Genomic DNA, 20,000 nt, shown 5'->3' on the forward strand with positions numbered 1-20,000 from the left:
AGCAGAGCTGCCTAAAGGTTGTTTCCTTTTCCTCCCTTGTCTCCCATTTCACAACATGGGTGCACCGAACACAAACCGGCAAAGAACGGGCGGCATAGCAACGGATGCGACGGCTGTACCTATGCGTGTGTGTGTGTGTGTGTGTGTGTGTGTGTGTGTGCAGTGCTAGATTAAATTATTTCTTAAGGGAAATACCGGCACTTTGCGCCTGAAGTAAATTACAACAACGTGAATTGCACAAAGGATGTTGCAAAATTTTCAATCCATCTCAGCTCCAGATGCTTGGAGTGCGAGCGTCACATGCGGGCGACGGTAGCCGAGGTGTGGGCGGCGTTGACAAACCAAAATAAATAATCCAGGGCGTTAAAGCTACTCGAGAAAACATGGACCGAGATGTTTCAGACACACTGGAATATTTCTGTTTACATGGAGATCTCGAAACGTCGTTGGTCCGTGGGCTTCTTGAGGAACCGCACGACAAACGACGCCGTCGTCGGCAGAAAGATCGTCGTTCAGTCGTTCATTCTTTCATTCTTTCATTGCGTTCGTTCTCTAAACTTGCGCTTTTCTCATTCTCTCGCACGTCATGCTGAGAAATCCAACCATTCACCCTCTCGTGTCGTGGAACCCGGGCTTAGTCCACCATCTGTACGATCCTGGAGAACGAATTTGCGCTAAAGATGGCCGATGTGGCTAAAGGGGCGACCACGCTAACGACGCAAATGTCTCAAGTCCAAGTAAAGCTCCAACTACTTACCAGAAGAACAAAAGTGTTAGTTAGTTTGGATTAATGAAGGACAGCTAGCTGGAGATAGCATTAGCATTAGCATTAGCGAGGGTCTCATCTGCCAGATAGCTTTACTTCTGCTGATTTACTGAAAGAAACACAAAGTGCAAATACTGGCAAGAAGAGAAAGAACAGCAAAACAACAATAATTAAGGTTATCTTTCATTCCTTTCTGTATTTTTAGCCCAAAATAACAAAACCCATAACAAAGTTTCCAAACAGTGCAGCAGCTTTTCGGTGCTGGAGAACAGATCAATGGGGTTTATATCGATTTCCAATGGAAATACTGATCCGATTTGACGAACGGAGTCAAAGAGCAAATTAAATTGGCGGGTTGAGGTTCTTCAGCGCAACCATTCGCACGTCCGGACATATCGGGTCTCCAACGAACACAGAGAAAGACCCCCTCTGGGAATCCAGGCTTCTCGCCGTGAGGCTGAAGCTCTGGTAGCTGCCGCCCCGGTTCTTAGCTTGTAAAATCAGAGACCACCAAACACAGGAAGGTAGAACAGGAGGTAGACAACAACAAACCAAAGAACATCGTCATACCGTGTGCTGCTGGTGTTATGGAGAAACTCCGAAGAGTCATCAACAAATATCACATACGAGACAAAAACTGCTGCACGCCAAGGACCGAACGGCAGGACAGAAGACATTGGAAAGACCGAACAACCTCTGCTAAAACCAACACCGGAGAGCCTCTGCGGTCCATCTCCGCCTGAAGGACAAGGGACGTTCTTTTGAAGAAAGCAATGTCCATATGCTGTCCAGAGAAGACAGATGGTTGAAGCCGTCTTTGCCAAAACAGTGAGGGGGCCTCAGACAAGACCTTGCATCAACGTACAACGCTGGGATCAATACCAAGGACCATGGACCAGGACCTTCTGCAGCCTCCAAACAACCAGAAAAGACCCACCACCAGAACCAGAACTTCCACCTGAGCCTCAATCCATGTGATCCAACAGGTTCCTTTGTCTGGCTTCAACTTTTAGCATTTCAATCCAGGTAATCCAACAGAGTTGATGTTTTGTTCCAACCAAGGTCACCACCAGTAGCATAACAACTCTTCCATTTACACAACGAGCCGCCATTACCGATGTTAGCTAGACCGCCGCAGCTAGCCGGAGTACTACAACTAGCCGGACCAACTTTTCAAGTCAGAAAAATAAATAAAATTAGAAATCCTGTGCTAAGAAAGCACAGATGTACAAAGGATTTTCATACTTTAAACCAGGCCAAAACTATTTGAGTGGACCAATCCAATAAATCCTATCAAATAGATAAACAAACAAATAAAGATAAACAAACCATAACCTGGACCTGCCCAAAATCCCGATGCTTCTATCGGGAAACTCTCCGCAGGTCGTTAGAAGCCAGGAAGCCTCTGGGATGAGGGCTGAAACGTCTTCAAGGGAAGAAACTCAAGTCCAGTTGCCACGACAAGAAGATTTGGACAAGAATTCACCGTCACCTGGACGACTGAGAAGCTCCACAGACGACCTTCTCAGATACAAGACACGAGGAGGACGGGACGCAGTTTCAACAAATCGTGACGAACCGGCTACATTTCTAAAGCGCAATCCAAATAGCACGTTAGCTCGTAAAAGACATTTTCTTAAATTTCACTATCCATGGATACAAACATGCACGTTTGTCCCTCCTCCAATCAGAGGCCAGGAGTCCAGCGGGTGTTGAGGTGCAGGTTACGAGGTTTCGACCAAAGCCGGAAGACATGTTGAGCAGGTCTTCTACAGAACCAGGGAAAGAGAAGTTTACAAGCAGCGAGGGCGGGAGGAGAGAACGAACGAGTCGAGGTTTGTTTTTGGCGCTGTGTGTTTGGAGCGGCGCCACAATACGGCGACGTTCTGCTGCATAATGCTGGCGGCGGCGGCGGCGGCGGCGGCGGCGGCGGCGGCTGGGTGACTCAGGGCTGGAGCCGGGCCGCCGCGGGAACGCAGCCAAACGCACATCTTGCTCGATACAAGTCCTCGCTTCACAGCGGGTCTGAGCGTTAGCGAAGCCGCGGCGGCACCGGGTCAGTAGGTGGTTGAGCTTTTCAATCAATGTGTGTGTGTGTGTGTGTGTGTGTGTGGCAGCATTTTGGTTCTGGAGCGGCGCCCGGGTTAAATACACGCGGCGACAGCTGCTCGGCCGCGATCTGAAAGCGTCTAAGAAGGAAATCTGAGGTACATCTGGTCATTTCTTGCACGGCGGTGGATATTTCAGACCTCGGAGCTCCGCGGGTGATTTGAGAGGTTCTCAAACGTTCTTCAACGTTTTCAGAACCTCTCGTGTTTTTTTTTCCGCTGATATTTTTATCTGCTGTTTGACCCGTGCGCTCCCCCGCCCCCGCTCTTGTAACACTAGCGATCTAGGAATTAAAGTTTATGATGCGGCGGCGGCGGCGGCGGCGGTGGCGTGTCAGCTTGGCTTAGAGCACCATGTCAGAGTTGGATTTATGCTGGCGAGGTGACCTTCTCCAGCTGTGCATGATTCATGCGGACACTTGCTCGCGCTCGGCGCGCATGGCGTGTCCGTGCCTCGCCTCCCGCCCGGGAACACGGGGAACGCAGACACGGACAAGGGTTCTGCTCGCTTTCACCCACGCCGCTCGCTTTCCCTGACAGGAAATGCTTTTATAGCCAAAGTAAGAACAGGAGCGGAACGTCAGGGTCTGGACTGTGGGGTGGAAACGTCCGCTCGCTCATTCATGCACACACACACACGGCACAAAGCAGGGGTTCTAACACCAAAGAGTCAAAAAGCTAAATGTGTGTGTGTGTTTGTGTGTGTGTGTGTGTGTCCGTGAATCGACGCTGAGCGAGCATCATTTTCGAGAAAATCGGCGACATCTCACACACTTGTCGTCTACAAGGATGTGGAATTCGTCATAGGGGAGATGGGGGGGAAGGGAATGGCAGCGGGAGTGTCATTGTGTGTGTGTGTGTGTGTGTGTGTGTGTGTGTGTGGGTGTGTGAGTGAGTGCATGCGTCCCTGAGAGTCAAGTGGGGAGGCAGTGTGTGAGAGATAATGTGGGTTAAAAAAAAACAACCATCGTTTAAGTCCATAAACTTCTCTCCCTAATCCCCTCCAACACACACACATTGTCCAGAGAAGTCGGTTGCTATGGTAACGCCTCCAACTTGCCAGTGTTGAACTTATCTTGCAGTACGTTGATATGATGACCACAGGTGGGGAGCTCTGCCAGGCACCTGCATACACACTGGGATGTTACACCACTCCAAGTGTGTTTACACACACACACACACACACACACACACACACACACACACACACACACACACACACACACACATACAAATGTGCTGGCTATTTTCTATCTGCAAACTGAGCGAGCAAAGTGTCAGGTTGCAGGGCGATTAGCCTCGGACAAATTTCACAAACGCCATTGTTGCATTGTAAACAGGCCGGAGTGTGTATGTGCGCGTGTGTGTGTGTGTGTGTGTGGAGGGAGAGGGCACATTGTGTTGGACAACAATGAGATATTGGTTTTATGTCAATGTCAACAAGCGACCGACGCTAATACTGGCTAAATATTTGGCTTTTGCATGAGAAGGTGAAGCGATGCTGGGCGTTCTGAACCCACAGGGCGAGGAAGTTCTGGACGTGTGTTTTCCTTCGCGGAGAGCAGCTGGTCGTCCTTGTAAAGCGATCGCGGCGGCGTCTGTGGCGCGCACGGAAAAAACAGCTTGGCCTCCGCAAACACGCGACGGGGCTCGATAACAGAAGCGCCCCCGGTGACGACATGGCGGCCGGGTCCAGTGACACCCGGAGGGCCCCCGCGGTGTACGCTTACAGACAGCTGATGCCCCAGAGTTGTCGGGGCAGCGTTGCCTAGGCGACCGTGTCAAACATCCTTCTGTGTGTGTGTGTGTGTGTGTATGTGTGTGTGTGTGTGTGTGCGGGAAAATGAGGGTTCAGGTGAACCTATAAACGAGTTGCATGGGGTCAAAGATGGTGGTTCGTCGGCAAGGTCAGCTACGTGACGGTCGGACACACACACACACACACACACACACACACACACTGCCAAATCCAAACCCCCATTAACATGAGAGTAATTCCTGCTCTGCCACTGTTTATATTTATATTTATCATCATATTTATTAAGCTTCCACTCCAAATGCACAGCAAAGTAGGAATTTCACCGTGCGTGGAAACATGTTTTTAAACTGTTTGCATGTGACAATAAATGAATCTTGAAGTCTGGAGATCCCCGTGCATCTCCTGAAGCTTCGGCCCGGACCTCCATCCAACTGCAACATCTACCCCGGGTTTTAGCGCCGCTCGTTCTCCACCCCGGAGCGAGGTGGGGGTGGGGGGGCAGGGGGGGGGATTCCCATGAAAGATTCACGCCAAAGTGTGTTTAGGCTGATTTTAAGCCTTGCAGAACCACTTTCCACTTATCAGGCCTAGAAAACCCCTGAACGTGTTCCTCTCCAGCAGAAAGAGAGAGGATTTGAAGCGGCTAAAATAAGCCGAAACAACAACCGCCTCCTCCGCGAGGAGAGCGGCTAAAACCACTCATAGATGTTGGGAGGGAAGGGAAGGAGAGGAGGAGGAAGCGAAAGCTACGTGACTTATTTAACCTGCTAAATAAATACAGTCCTCTCCGCGTTGATGGTTGTGTAACATCTCAGCTTCTCCTCCAAACGCTCCATCGGAGAAACCCGGGGAATCCGACGCCGCCGAACCCTCCCGGGTGCCTCCTGAGCGTCACCGTGCTGTATTTCAGGCCGTTGATGAAACGGCGTCGGTTTTAGCGTTGAAGTTAGCGAGACGGGAGTGAGTTTGCTCGGCCAAAGCTGCCAACAACTTTTAAGATCCCAATCTGCACTTTTTCAACATCCCGTGAAAATGATGTTTACATCTCCTCGCAATATGATGCTCTTTATTTATCTTTTTTTTTTTTTTTTTTGCTACCTATCTGGGCTTGCTAACTTGCACATCCTGTTGATTTTGGTCGTTGTCAGTGTTTGTAGAACATCTCACCAGCGTCTCCTCCACCTGTCCTTTCATTCTGGCTGATGTTCGTCTATCTGACGTGTTTCTCCACCCATTCCAACCGGTTTCTTCACCTCTTTTCCACACTTTCCTTCCTTCCTTCGTTGACCAGAAGTCCTTAAAATCCTCCACCTTCTTGATCTCCACTCCCTTTATCCTCTCCGTTCCTCCCAGGTTCCCCTCCTTCACACTAACCTTCATACCTCCACCTCTCTAGATGTTCCTCCACCTCTTCTCTGCTCTACACATCGCTATGTCATCTGCAAACATCACTACAGATCACAATTCTCTGCTACATATTATTATAATTTTATTGATTTTTTACCCTTTTGCTTCATATCTGGCTTCACTGTGGACAGGAATTAAGAATTTCATTGCACGGGGAAATGACTTTCCAACCTGCACATATGACAATAAACGGCTATTAGCATGTAGCTGCTAGCGCTGCTGTTATAATTGCTATAATCTATCCAAAGGTCTCTGCAGCTGGGCTTCAAAGAGTGAGATCCAGAGCTGCTTGTGATTCCATAAGATCTGACCTGCTAATTCTCTGCTGGTAAACGGTCTCCTGCGAGTTCCTGCTTCCGCGCAGCTCTAACTCATGGTGGAATGGCGCCGGCGGGACGAGCGCCCGAGCGCGTCGCGTCGACAAAGAGCGGGTTTCGCTTCTTCGCGGTCACTGCACCGAGCAGATGACAAGCTTTGGATGCCACCACGGCAGCGCACGGATTTAGGAAGGAGAGGAGAACGGAAAAACAAACGGGGGTAGAAAAGCACCGGCGCAGCAGAACGGAGGCTAATAATATGCAGATGATGCAAGCTATGAAAATCCGCCGTGGAGGCGATGGTTGTTGTCACGGCGAGGAAAGGAGGCGCGTCGGCGTCTGGGGTTTGGAAGGCGGACGTTTCCGGATGAAGCGAAGGTGAAGCTCAGACCTCCGCCGGAGAAACAAAGTAGTCGGAGCTTCACAATGAAGGTGCCTGGTTGGAGTCTCCATGTTCTCCCTTCGTCACGTGACAGAAGGTCATGGTTCAGTGGAGACCCCGACCATGTGACCCGAGGAAAACCCCGCGTCTCGGCCAATCAGAGCCCAGACAGGCTCCGGTCCCCGCCCCCAAACCCGGCTGCAGCGTGACAGCGACGGATAATGAATGCACGACATTGAGCACGAAGCTTTGATCAAAGATCAACAAATCTAGAAACAGATGAGAAGTCGCACGAGGGGATTTGAAAGAGAATAAAAGAGGAGAGATGACATTAAATTAAAAAAAAAAAGCATAAAAATAATGAGCAGAAACCCTGCGGGGGGACGATTGTGAAATGACAATGAAATAGAGGGGAGCTCCTCACGAGGGCTGCTCGGGGAGACACCAAGCACGGCGCATACAAATGTGAACACACACACACTCACACACACACACACACACACACACACACACACCAATAAAGGGTGAGAGAGGAGGAGTGATTCCGTGACTCAGAAAGAACCAGAGATGTTGGAGAGTCTAGCAGCCTGTGCAGGCGTTAGCAACGCCTCGCTAACGGGCCTCACCGCCGCCGCTCCAAAACAAAAACATCACGCGCGTCGGAAAAACACCCCGAACGCGTTTTTTTTTACGGCGCTCTCCGGATGTTTCGCCCTTGAACACACCTTCTTTCCACAGAACAAGAACTAACCAACCCCTGTCCTCCTCTGAGCTCCTCTGAGCTCCACTGAACGCCACAGGAGGTCTTTCCTCCCTGAGGCGATCAGACTTTTTAATTCCTCTCCATTCAGCCGACGGCAACCATAAAAACATATCTTTAACCTAAAAAAAAAACAAAAACTGTGCAATATTTCATTTCACTGTGCAATATTCAGAACTGTGCAACATTTCATTTCATAACAGCTACACTACAATTTTTCCTTTTATCATACTATTGTGCACTCCTTACCTCACTCATTACTAAGACACTTATAGTTTTATCACTTGTTTACTAAGACACTTATAGTTTCACTTAGACACTTTATAGTTTATAGTTTATTTTTATTTCTAATTCTGCCTTTTTCTTCTTTTTATTATTTATGACTGTTATATTTTCTGTAACTCTGGCACAACAATTTCCTTCGGGATTGATAAAGTTGTTCTTATCTTATCTTATCTTATCTTATCTTATCCTCCTCCTCCAGTCTTCCTCGCCGCCCTCTGCCTGCTGGCGTCGCTGCCGCCGCCGTCCTGGTCCTGCCCGCCCCCCTGCCTCTGCTCGGTGGACGGGATGGCGGTGGACTGCGGAGGCCGCGGCCTCTCCTCCTTGCCGCCGCTGCACCTCCTGCCCCCGGGGAGCCGCGCCCTCCTGCTGGCCAACAACAAGCTGGCCTCCCTGGGAGCGTCCGCCTTCGCAAACCTCTCCTCCGTGGAGGTCAGGAACGGCAAACTTTTCCTTCGAGATCCTTTGTTTGTTTTTTTTTCCCGGTCGGGATTAATTCATTTCACCGGCTACGCCGCCGCGATGAGAATTTTCGCCGCCCCCCTCACAAATCGGCGTCCCTTCGCCGCCAGAAAGACGAAACACAAATTACGACAGAAAGCCGTGCCCTCCTGAAGGCCGACGGAAACGCCGATTCCATTTGTATCGATATTCCCTCACGACTCGCCGCTCATTTGCATCCTAACGGCCCCGATTCGCAATTCCGTTTCCTCTCCTCGGCGCGAGGAGGAGCGTCGCCTCCCCGCAGACGTGCAGAACGGAGAAACCGGCGAATCTGTCAAGGTGATCTCATGGGCCTTTTTGCGTCATACGTTCCAGGAGCTGGACCTCTCCAACAACTACCTGGACAACTTGCCGACGGGATTATTCAAAGAAATGTCCAACCTGACCAGGCTGAGCCTCCACAACAACTCCTTAACGGTGATGGAGAGGGACCTCTTCCAGGTAGGAGCTGTTCTTTAATGGAGCCGGAAGGCTGTTATTTCAGCGGTCGGGTCGCGCAGGACGACCAGCTGGATTTTTATGTGGCACTTAGGACTAATAACATAATCCGTCTCCAAACTTAATCTGTTTGGCTGTTTGGCCGCGCCGTATTCTACGTGATGTTTCATTAAATCAGTCGGTTCTCCGCGGAGGAGCGGCGGCGTTTTACCTCGACGGACTTCGCTCTGGAGAACGGCCAACGGCGGGAGCGATGGAGCCGCTCTCCAGCCGCTAAATTACTAATAGACGATTTACCCGTCGAGCGCGTGTCGCCGCTTCATCCCAGACCCCGGACGGATTCGGTAATTGGAGTTAGCTTCGGAAGCGAGACTTGGCTCGGAAAGTCGGCGCGCGGGAAGCGTGACGGGAACGAACTCATGTCGCGTCGATCCTCCAGGGTCTGGGGAGCCTCCAGAACCTGGACCTGTCCCTCAACGGCCTCTCCTCGGTGCCTCTGGGCCTCCTGGACGAGCTGCAGAGCCTCAGGTGAGACTCACACACACACACACACACACACACACACATACACAACGACGTGTGTGTGTGGACTTTATGTCTCTTTATGATGAATCAGTGATGGTTGCCTAAATATTTGACGTGTGAATGAGAGTGTGATGGTTGTTTGCCTCATTTTATGCTGCCTGCAAAAATCTTAAAAGTTTGTCTTGACATAAACAAGTCAAACACATGCATTGACAATAAACTACATTTCCCACAATTTGTGACGGCGTCCCGCCATTACAGCGCAGTGGATCCAAGTCAATGCCGTTTCTAACATGTGGAATTTGGGAATATAAATGATCCCAAAATGTCCGGGGAGAGAAAAGTTGCTGCAGATGGAAGGCAGTTTCAAGAAAGATGGGAAGGCCAATGCATGTTCGTGCTACAAGGTGTAAAACTGGTGTGTCTTACACAGTAGTAAAATCTACATATTGAGCTAAGTATGCTAAAGTTAGCCTTTCGTAAAAACAAAAAATTCGAGAATTAGAATCCAAACTGCGAAGCAGCGTAAGCTAGCTTTGTCACAAAGCAACTTGTAAACATTGTTTTTAGATCTACTCAAATGCATGTATAACATTTTGGGTCAAAGGGTCATAAATTGAGTAACATTACGTAACATCCAGGAGGAGTTACATTAATTTTACATTGAGTTCCATTTCTACTGTTACCGTTACACGTTGCCCTTCGATGAAAATAAGTTTAACACCCCTTTCTTTATGATGAACGAGAAAAGTGATTTGTATGCAATGCTGTCGTCCGTCCCGCAGACGGCTTTCCTTAGCGGGTAACCGGCTGCACGGCCTGGAGCGGGCGGCGTTCGAGCCGCTCGCCAACCTTCAGCACCTGGAGCTGGGACACAATCCCTGGGAATGCGACTGCAACCTGCGGGACTTCAAGCACTGGATGGAGTGGCTGCTGTACAGAGGTCAGTGCACGGAAAGGGTGCGTTTGATTAGCGGAGCGGAGGGCCTTTCCTGCACCATTACCGCTCATCTTCTCGTTACGTCAGTGTGTGACGGCGTGGTCAGCCTACCGTGTGTGTGTGTGTTGAGTGGTACGTCAGATAAGCGCAGATGCTCTCCTCTCTCCCTTCATGTGTAAAAAAAAAAAAAAAAAAAATCCACATTCACCTCACCGCCTCAGGCCTCAGCTGCCCCGCTAATGAAGCGCCTCCACTCCGCCGTCTCGTTCGGCCTCCTCACACACACACACACACACACACACACACACACACACACACACACTTTTAATTCGATAATCGTCACGGTGACGGAAAGGGAGGGGGATGAGGGATTACGTAAACACGGTTGTAGTCGAGCGTGGAAGAACGGGCGTAGCGGTTCAAGGGCTGGGAGTAGAATGCAAAAAAAAGAAGAAGCTTGAAACCACACACACACACACACACACACACACACACACACACACACACAGAAAGCCATTTGCAGAACAGGGTTGTTTTATCAGGCAACGCCATAAAAAGCATCCGTAGGGCCAAACACCACCCATGTAATTGTTTTCTGTCGCTTTTTCAAATCTCAGATGAACAGCTTCGGAAAGACCCAGCTCCCCTCCACACACACACACACACACACACACACACACACACACACACACACACACACACTTTGCCCAACCCCTGGGAACCAGTAGCTTCCTTCTTTAGCACACGCTAGCAGCAGCTTAGCATGTCCCATCATGTATTATAGAAGAGCTCAGTTGAGTCTATCTCCAACTTAGAGGGCACGACAGTGTGTGTGTGTGTGTGTGTGTGTGTGTGTGTGTGTGTGTGTGTGAAGATGTATGACTCATCCTCGTGTTGGCACAGCCGCCTTCCATTTCCATCTTTCACCGCCGCTCTAAGTTAATTGGCGGTGCAGGAGTGTGTCCATAAAGGCCCCCCCGCCCCGGTGTGTCCTGCAGGGGGGAAGGTGGATGCGATGGAGTGCACGCTGCCCAAGGACCTGCGTGGGCGGGACATCCGCGGCGTCCCGGTGGAGATGTTCAACTACTGCCTGGAGCTCGCGGACGAGAACGGCGCCGGCGGGGAGGGCGGGCGGTCCGGGCAGGGGGGCGGCGCCCCCTGCGGACGGGGCGCCCCGAACCCCACGCCGCTTTCCGACAACGGCGACGAGGCATCGCCCAACGCGGGCGGCGGAGGCGGAGCCGGAGGCGGCGGGGAGGCGGCTCCGGATTGCGCCCGCACCCGCTACCGACCCGTGAGCGTGCGGCGCGCCATCGGCACGGTGGTGATCGCCGGCGTGGTGTGCGGCATCGTCTGCATCATGATGGTGGCGGCGGCGGCGTACGGCTGCATCTACGCTTCGCTCATGGCGAAGTACCAGAGGGAGCTGAAGAAGAGGCAGCCGCTCATGGGCGACGGCGAGGCGGACGGCGACGACAGGGAGGAGAAACAGATTTCCTCTGTGGCCTGAAGGTCGGAGAGGGTGGCGGACGTTTAAAGGGCTCAAAGAGGAGAGAGGTCAAAGGTCGTCCCGGGCGTTCAGCCGCAGCGTCTCCCCTCCACCTTTTCCCCACTTTCTCGTCTTACTTTCCTTGTCCTCCTTCTATTTTTACACCCTCTCTGTCCCTCTACATAACGCTCACACACACACACACACACACACACACACACACACAACTGATCCTTTACTTTGCGTTCTCCCTGCAGTTTCTGGTATCAATCATCCCTCCGACACGCCTGCAAACCACCTCCACCCGCAGCTGCCGCTGTTGCTGCTGAACCTCCCATCATATCTGCTAGAAGATAAATAGTTTATCTCCTTGAAAACGTGTCGTTCGCGCCGTTTAGCTTCTCGCTAACGGGACGATAAAACCCGACTTGTTGGACTTGGTTCTTCGCCGTGACGGCGTTGACGGCGAGCGGCGCCGAGCCTCCCCCCCCCAGGCTTCCTCCTCCTCTTCCAACCCGACCGCCCCTCCGGTGTTCGAACCCTCCCGGGTTCCGGGCAAGATGTCATAATTATGTAGTGAAACCTCTCGGCGGCGCCGGGAGACGCCTTGACCTGCGTCACACCGAAGCTTTTCTAAACCCGTGAACGCAGGAGCCCGACTCCCTCTGGACCAGCTCTTCTCTGGATCTTCTCAGGACCTACAAGATCCCCCCTCCCCCTCCTCGCCCTCAGTGTCTCAGACTGAATCCGGAAGGATCTCGCTCACTCCATCTTTGTTTTTACCCTCTTTTTTGCTACCGTGTCGCGGAAGGGACGCCGGCACGCAGAAGGACTACAAAACCCATCTAAGGACTACAAATCCTTCAGACTCCTGCACTTTATCTCCCCGATCGACCCCCCTCCTCCCCCTCCCGTCCAAAACGGACCATTTACCCCGTGACGGATTATAAGGAACGAGGGATTAAACAAAAAGACGCTGCTATCCCCCCTCCTCCTTTTTTTTTTTTTTTTTTCTTATCCCCTTATCTTCCCATCCAGTGCTATTTATGGAAAGTTCTCATCACTCTATCTCACAGACCTCCACCTTTATTTCTCCCATCCATCCCCGCCTCCGTCGGCCCGCAATATGCAATGGAGGTTTGCGTTATTATGAACGTGTCACTGCCAAAGATTACGTCTGTCACGGGCTTCTGCGGAGGAGTGACGTTAGCGCTCCCTCCGAGTCAAAACAGTTCATGGGTAGCAGCAGCCGCCGCCACCGCCGCTGCTGGTGGTTTAGGAACGGGGGGGCATCGCCTTCATTCAACAGCTCCCGTTGGATATCGCTCTCCTCCGATTGGTTCCCTGTTTTTAAATTGGCAGCCTGTAGTAAACGTGTTTGACCATATCGGTGTTTAAGATATAGAGGACGCGGGCCCGGCGCCCCCCCGTAGAAGTGTTTGTTCCACGGCTCTCCGTTTGTTGTGTTCTCTACGTTTTTCCCGGGTGTCCGTCAGTCCCGTTCATTTACTCGTGCTCCGGCGGCGTTTCCGCGGGAGTGGCGGAGAGAGTTCGGCCCGAGCGGCTTCCAATCACCCTGCAAAAGAACATCGCAAAAGAACTCCCAGCCACGTCCGGTCACATCAGGAGACGGATTCATAACGAAAGAGAGCGACAAGCTGTCGACGGCGCTCAAATATTCGGCCGAACTCTGTCCACGAAAGCGGAAACGCCGCCGTCCCGCCCCCCCCCCCCCCCCCCCCCCCCCCGATCCGCAGATCTCGTGCTCGGTAGCTAGCCAGATGAACCCTCCTATAGCCTGTGTGTGTTACGAGTAATACGTTCCGGGTTTGCGACGTGTACCCGCCGCTACCGTGACGACCGAGGGGGCCACGAGCGTCGCCCGTGATCCCGCGGTGTGTTGTTATTATTCTTGCTATGATGGTGACATGATGACTAACGAAGCATATCCCGCTGCAGATGCATCGAATCAAATAAAGACATATCACACTCAGGCGGGTCGTAACTCCCGGCCGGTCCCGAGGCGAGGCACGCCGCCCCGGAAGAAGTCAGTTACCATAGGAACTGTGAGCTTATTAAACTCCCCGCTACGTGATGAAAACGACGCCGGTTTAGCCTGTTAGCCTATAAACTGGTAAAAGAGGGGAAGAGCTCTTCTTCTATCTCTTCTCACGTCGGTCGCCTGCATTTATCTTTTCCGCCGCCGTCGGTTTTGTCCGTTTGCCCCTTTTTCTCTACCGTCTCTTTCTACACTCCTTCCCCGGCTCCCGTTTTAATTTCCCCCTCTTATCTCCCCCGCCGTAGTTCCCCCACGGTCTGACTCTGTCAACACGGGAGTGTTGAGGGTTTATTTACATACGGCCCGACAGCTCCGCTGCAGAGGTGCGCTAATCCGTCGCTGAGCCTCGGACCAGAAGAAACCGCTTTCTTCCCTTCTTAAACCACTGATGGCTGATTTCAGAGCAAACACATTCTTACAAATCCCTGCCACGGGAAGATAAATCAAATCTGACAAGATGAGAACTAAACACGGCCTGAGCAGCCAGGGAGGCTGCGGATGGAATCTGGAGAAACAGCGCCCTCCAGCGGCCGCCGGCGGTACTGCGGCGTCAACTGCTGGCTAAATCAGGTTTATGGCGTTTGTTTTGACACACACAGTGTTTACATCCACATTTATTCGAGCGTATTTCCTCTGGGGAAATGATCCCCCTGCGTGCGGAGGCCTCGCCCCCTCAGATGCGACGCGAGACATAAAACGAGGCGAGGCGATGATTCAAAATGACCCTGAAAGCAGGTCGAACAGGTTCCCTGTCGACATTCACTGGCCGCGGAGTTCAGCCGGGGTAAATCAGGGTGATTGTTTCATTGCAGGTTACGGAGGAACATGCAAAATGCACATGTGCATCACAAGACTCTGGAGAATATGCAACATATGCAACGTACATCAACTCCATCTGACATAGGGATTAAAAACCTCACATTTTAAAGATATTGACTTGCAAAGATACATGAGGAGGACATATTCATCCATGAATCCATGAATCCATGATCTTGCAATCAGGGTTTTCAGAGTGGGGTTCAACCTGGAACCATCACAGAGACCTCCAGCCACCAGCCATGTGTTTGGACTGTGGAAGGAACCCTGAGGAACCCACGCAGACACCAGGAGAACATGGAGACTCTGCACAGAAAGCGGGAATCCAACCAGGCTGAGAAGCTAACCTCTGCGCTGAAGACCAACTTCTGGAGATTCGGATCAAACCGATCAGATGTTTCGAACGTGACGCGTCTCACAAAGTCCAACGAGCTCCAATGAGCCGATGGTGAATCCAACGCGACGTTCTCAAAGCAGATGAACCCCAGCAGAGATTTCAAAACCTCCCTGAACCTGTAGGACACGTTCTTCTGGGACACAACTCGCTGTTGTTGTTGTTGCAGAACTTCTGACGAGACTTAGCAATGGAGAAGCCACTCCAGAGATACAAGGGCTTAGCGTCAGGGCGATGTTCACCTCTCCTGGCGTGCAGGAGGACGAGGAATCGGGCCACGGGATTACGGGGAACAGAGGAGCATCTATTTTGAATTCACCGTCTCGCTGTTTTTCAATTTCCCGAAAAAGAAAGAAAAATAACTCGATTTTCACGCCGAGACGATTTCAACCAAAGCTGTGAAATGCAGATAAACCTGCGCTGGAGTGTCACACACACACACACACATTGCTTCACCCCAGCGCACTACGGTTCAAAGACACCACACACAATCCCTCCAACAACCTCCGCCGCTCAAACACAATTCAGCGAACGTCAGGACGCCATGTTTGCAAAGAACCATCCTTCTTCTCGCAGAAGGCCAGATCTATCAATCACAAATCAATAAGGAGCAGGAGACGGACAGGAAGAGGGTCGTCCTACCTCCGGCGATGGCCGTCTTCTTGCCCACGGTCACGGTGACGGCGGTGGTGGCGACCAGGATCCTCCCTGCTGGGAGAGCAGCAAGGTAAGGAGAAGCAAAAAAAAAAACAAAATAAAAAAGAGATAAACATAAAAAGAACCGTGATTTTGGGAAGGAAGCGTTTTTTTTTTTTTTCCCAAGCATGCACAAGGGCTTGCATGCAGGTGTGTGTGTGTGTGTGTGTGTGTGTGTGGGCCAGCAGGGTGAGATCTGATGGTCTGGATTGTGATGTAACAGAGAAGAGAGGAGGTTCTCGCAGCTTCACTGCTCATGCATGAAGAAGGACAGAGGAAGGAGGACGGGGAGGGACAGGGAGGTCGAGAAGCTTCCAAACACGGCCAGGAGAGAAGATCCAAGGATGAAGAAGAAGCATGCCGACAATCTAACGGCGGTCCTCTACCCTCCTCCTCCTCCTCCCTGTGTTTCCTCCCTCCCTCCTTCGCCCGGAGCTCCACCTCATCTGACCTCCAGGTGGCGCTAAAGTCGGCCTCATAGCTCCTGAACGTGTCTGAGCACAACAGATAAACTTCAAGCTGCCGCCTCGGAGGCCCGAGGAAGGCCTGCGCGCAGGCGCGGGGTTAGGAGACGACGGAAACATCGAAAGACGAGATGACAAACGTGTCACGCTACCTATGACGACGTAAAAGGGTAGAAGGTGAATTTAGATGATGATACAGGCGTTTGCGTTCCAAGAGGTCCCTCCTTTAGCCGTTTTGTCGGTATTTGCATATGTATAAGCCATTTATTGTGTGCTATTTTACCTTTTCTTTTTCTTTAACGTTTACATTTGCATGAATATTGGCCAATTCTAAGCGCGGCTGAGCGCGTACAATACGTACAACTCCGCTGCCAGAGCAAATTTTAATATTATCGTAAAGCCTGCGGTAACTCCGAGTTGTCGTCACTTCGTGAGAACCGCCTGTATAACCATATAAGACTATATGAAGCAATATAATACAAATATACAAGAAGATGTAAGATGATATGAGACGATAGAAAACAACAAAAACATGTGGGACAATATGATGATATACGATGATATGAACATATAGGATGAGATAAGAGAATATAAGATGAAATAAGACGATATAAGTCAATATTAGGTGATATAAGACAATATAAGTTGACAAACTTATCAGACTATGTATTACAATATAAGAGGATATAAGATGATATAAGATGATTTAACCATATAATATATGAGACAATATAAGATGATATAAGGTGATATAACCATATAAGACTATATGAGACAATATGAGATGATATAAGACGATAGAAAGCAATAAAAACATATTGGAGGATATCTGATGATACAGATATATATGACGATATAAGATGAAATAAGATGATATCAGTCAATATCAGTTGATATAAGACAATATAAGACGATATAACCATATAAGACTATATGAGACAATATAAGATGATATAAGATGATAGAAAGCAATAAAAACATATACGACGATATATGATGATATAAACATATATGACGATATAAGATGATATAGATCAGTCAATATCAGGTGATATAAGACAATATAAGAAGACAAACTTATCAGACTACGTATTACAACATAAGAGGATATAAGATGAAACAAGATGATATGAGGTGATATTACCATATAAGACTATATGAGACAATATGAGGTGATATAAGACGATAGAAAGCAATAAAAACATATTGGACGATATTTGATGATATAAACATATATGACGATATAAGATGAAATAAGATGATATCAGTCAATATCAGGTGATATAAGACAACATAAGATGATATAACCATATAAGACTATATGAGACAATATAAGATGATGGAAGACAATAAGATGATATAAGCATCTAAGACTTCATCTGACAAGTCAGAGCAATGTAAGACGATATAAGACAACATACGAAGATGTAAACATCAAATATGATAAAAGACAATATAAACATAAACATATGGATATCCGTCCATCCATAGCAGAGAGGGGGGTGAACAGATTGTTTCTCTACCTGCTGTGTGAAGCGTTAGTAGGATGTGATGTTAAATATGATGTCAGTGACCATTAATTCCCCGTACGGTGAATAAAAAGATGCTGAGAAGCTGAAAAGAACTTCTATCAGACCCTTCAAAGCTGCTGAAAGGCTGAAGGTACCAACCAGAGAGCTTCCTCTGCAGCACCTCAGTAACACCAGTTATTAGCCTGAAACACTTTGTGCAGAAATATGGGAGCGATCGAAGGACAAACTAATGTCCAGGCGGTGTGTGTGTGTGTGTATGTATGTGTGTGTGTGTGTGTGTGTGTGTGTGTGTGTGTGTGTGTGTGTGTACCTTTGGTGTCCTGCCTGGGCATGTAGTACAGGAATTGTCCAGCTGGGTACTCGGCCGCTCTGCGGTACCACACCGGGAAATGGTCCAGGGTGAACATGTTCTCCTTGTCTGCGGAGGTCAGGAAAGACCTGCAGGGAGACGCAGCCGGGGTGAAGGAGTGATACTTCTTGGAGGAACAAAGAGGCAGGTAAGGAGGAGGAGGAGGGAGGTGGAGATACAAGGAGACGGGAAAAGTGTCGAGGCGTTCTCTGCAGGCCCAACTGTCCTTGGAGCGACATACTCGTGTTTTAATAAAATGGCGAATGCTATCGAGGGTCAACTTGGTGTTGTTTTCCAACTCACTTGCCCACTCTCTTTTCGATGCCGGTGTATCTCTGGAACCTCAGGAGGCCCGAACGGGTGCCCAGGAAGGCGGTTTCCACCCCCTCGTCCATGCTAGAACAAGAACAGGTTGGAACAAAGGGAGCTGAGCTCAGCTTCGGGCAAAAGCCGGACTCCACCGTCCACCTACACCTGGAGACGGGCCACCCGTGGACAACCACATGCTGACTTGGTACACACACCTGGAGATATCTACAAGCCCAACCAGGTCCTGATGTCTCCACCTGAACTTCAGCTCAAGTTTCACACATTAGCCTTATCATTGACATACCGGACCCTTTAAGCTAATCCCCAGTCAGAAAGACCATCTTGGATGAAGAGGAACGTCTTCAAGTCTGGTTGCCGCCATAAGATCTGATGAGGAGTGTGTGTATTCACCCGGATGAGCTGAGCATGAGGGCGGTCCAGTAGGCCTCCATGGGAGCCGTCACCACGGCGTCAAACAGGGTCTGCTGCAGCAGCTGCTCGTCACCTGAAGATGGGACGGAGAGAAGACGAGATGAATGAGAAGGACATCTGCAGATACGGATATCCAGTGGTTGACGTTTATGAAAAATGATCAAATTCTAGGAGTGAAAATGTTGGAGCTCCAGGTCACATCCGTGTCCTCGAAGGTCTTCATTTCTTTTTGGCTTCCGCCTTCAGCCAATCACCGTTCTCCATCTAAACCCTCAGGTCTGCATCTTCTCCTCTCACACCAACCAGCTTCCTGTCCTCCTCCCCTCCATCTACATCCTCTAGACCTCTAGGGGGCCGGACCAGTAAAATCATCACGTAATTACCTTGAAGTAATTCAAACGTTCCCAAATTTTTTCTTTGTTTTAGTGTGAAGGACAACAGGTCAACTACAAACATCTTTATCTGTAATGAACCGTTCCTTTAAAAAAGTCATGATGAACAACAACTCCGAGAACTTTTCAGTTCTCTGAGCATTTTGTTGCATTTTTTCCCCAAACGAGACTCCCAGTGGCACCAAAGACTTGCTGCATCCACACCAAGCATACCGGTCTCTTATTAACCTCAACAAACAAATAAGAAGTGGTCCATTTTTCTTGCAAAACCAAACACTCTACTTTTCTCTTTTCTGACATCGGCATCTTGCTGATGAGGTTGTCGGGGCCAATGGAAAAGCAGGTAAAGTTCTAACTATAAGTAAAAATACTATTTACAAACCTGGAAGTAGCATTACTGTAAGTAAGAGTCACATATGCGGAGTCACATTGTGTTGTGCCACTGACTACAACACTGCTTGCAGAGAATAAAGGAACTGTATTTTTATTTAAAAATGTATTTAACTGCATTTCATTAAAAAGTAGTTCATGATGTTGAAATATTTTTTCATATTTTTTTGGAAATATGTATATTTGTTCCACGGGCCGGATTGGATCCCCTGGCGGGCCGGTATCGGCCCACGGGCCGTACGTTTGCCACCCCTACTCTCGACCTTCTGCCTAGCAGTTCCAACCTCCTTCTACCCACATCTTCTCCATCCCTTCGTCCATGTCAGAACCATCTCAGTTTGACTGTTATTGCGAGAACATCTCCATGTACTGTCCCTCTGATGGACTCATCCCTGAACCTCTCCATTCTCCTTCCATTTACCAACGGCGTTCGAGCTGTCGTGCAAGGCGCTAGGCATACAACCGGGAGCAAAAAGCAACTCTTGCTTTT

At 49.7% G+C, this 20,000-nt stretch overlaps 2 protein-coding genes across 2 annotated transcripts in view; one reads left to right on the forward strand and one right to left on the reverse strand.

Moving 5' to 3' along the window:
- Positions 1-13,670, forward strand: part of lrtm2a (leucine rich repeat transmembrane protein 2a) — a 20,786-nt gene extending 7,116 nt beyond the window's left edge. Inside the window, exons 3-7 of the mRNA XM_086147284.1 lie at positions 7,984-8,213; positions 8,601-8,726; positions 9,163-9,251; positions 10,034-10,191; positions 11,187-13,670. Of these exons, the coding sequence (XP_086003410.1) occupies positions 7,984-8,213; positions 8,601-8,726; positions 9,163-9,251; positions 10,034-10,191; positions 11,187-11,698 (1,115 nt within the window). The 3' untranslated portion in view covers positions 11,699-13,670. The remainder of the gene's footprint in view (positions 1-7,983; positions 8,214-8,600; positions 8,727-9,162; positions 9,252-10,033; positions 10,192-11,186) is intronic.
- The window catches only part of cacna2d4a (calcium channel, voltage-dependent, alpha 2/delta subunit 4a), an 83,471-nt gene that overhangs the window by 41,237 nt on the left and 22,234 nt on the right, over positions 1-20,000 (reverse strand). Inside the window, exons 25-28 of the mRNA XM_086146091.1 lie at positions 18,708-18,801; positions 18,291-18,383; positions 17,949-18,076; positions 15,589-15,657 (exon numbers count right to left, since the gene is read on the reverse strand). Coding sequence (XP_086002217.1) covers positions 15,589-15,657; positions 17,949-18,076; positions 18,291-18,383; positions 18,708-18,801 — 384 coding nt within the window. The remainder of the gene's footprint in view (positions 1-15,588; positions 15,658-17,948; positions 18,077-18,290; positions 18,384-18,707; positions 18,802-20,000) is intronic.

The sequence above is a fragment of the Fistularia commersonii genome, chromosome 5, assembly GCF_037954325.1.
Source record: "Fistularia commersonii isolate RoL2024-O1a breed Wild chromosome 5, RoL_Fcom_v1.0, whole genome shotgun sequence".
Classification (NCBI taxonomy): Eukaryota; Metazoa; Chordata; class Actinopteri; order Syngnathiformes; family Fistulariidae; genus Fistularia; species Fistularia commersonii.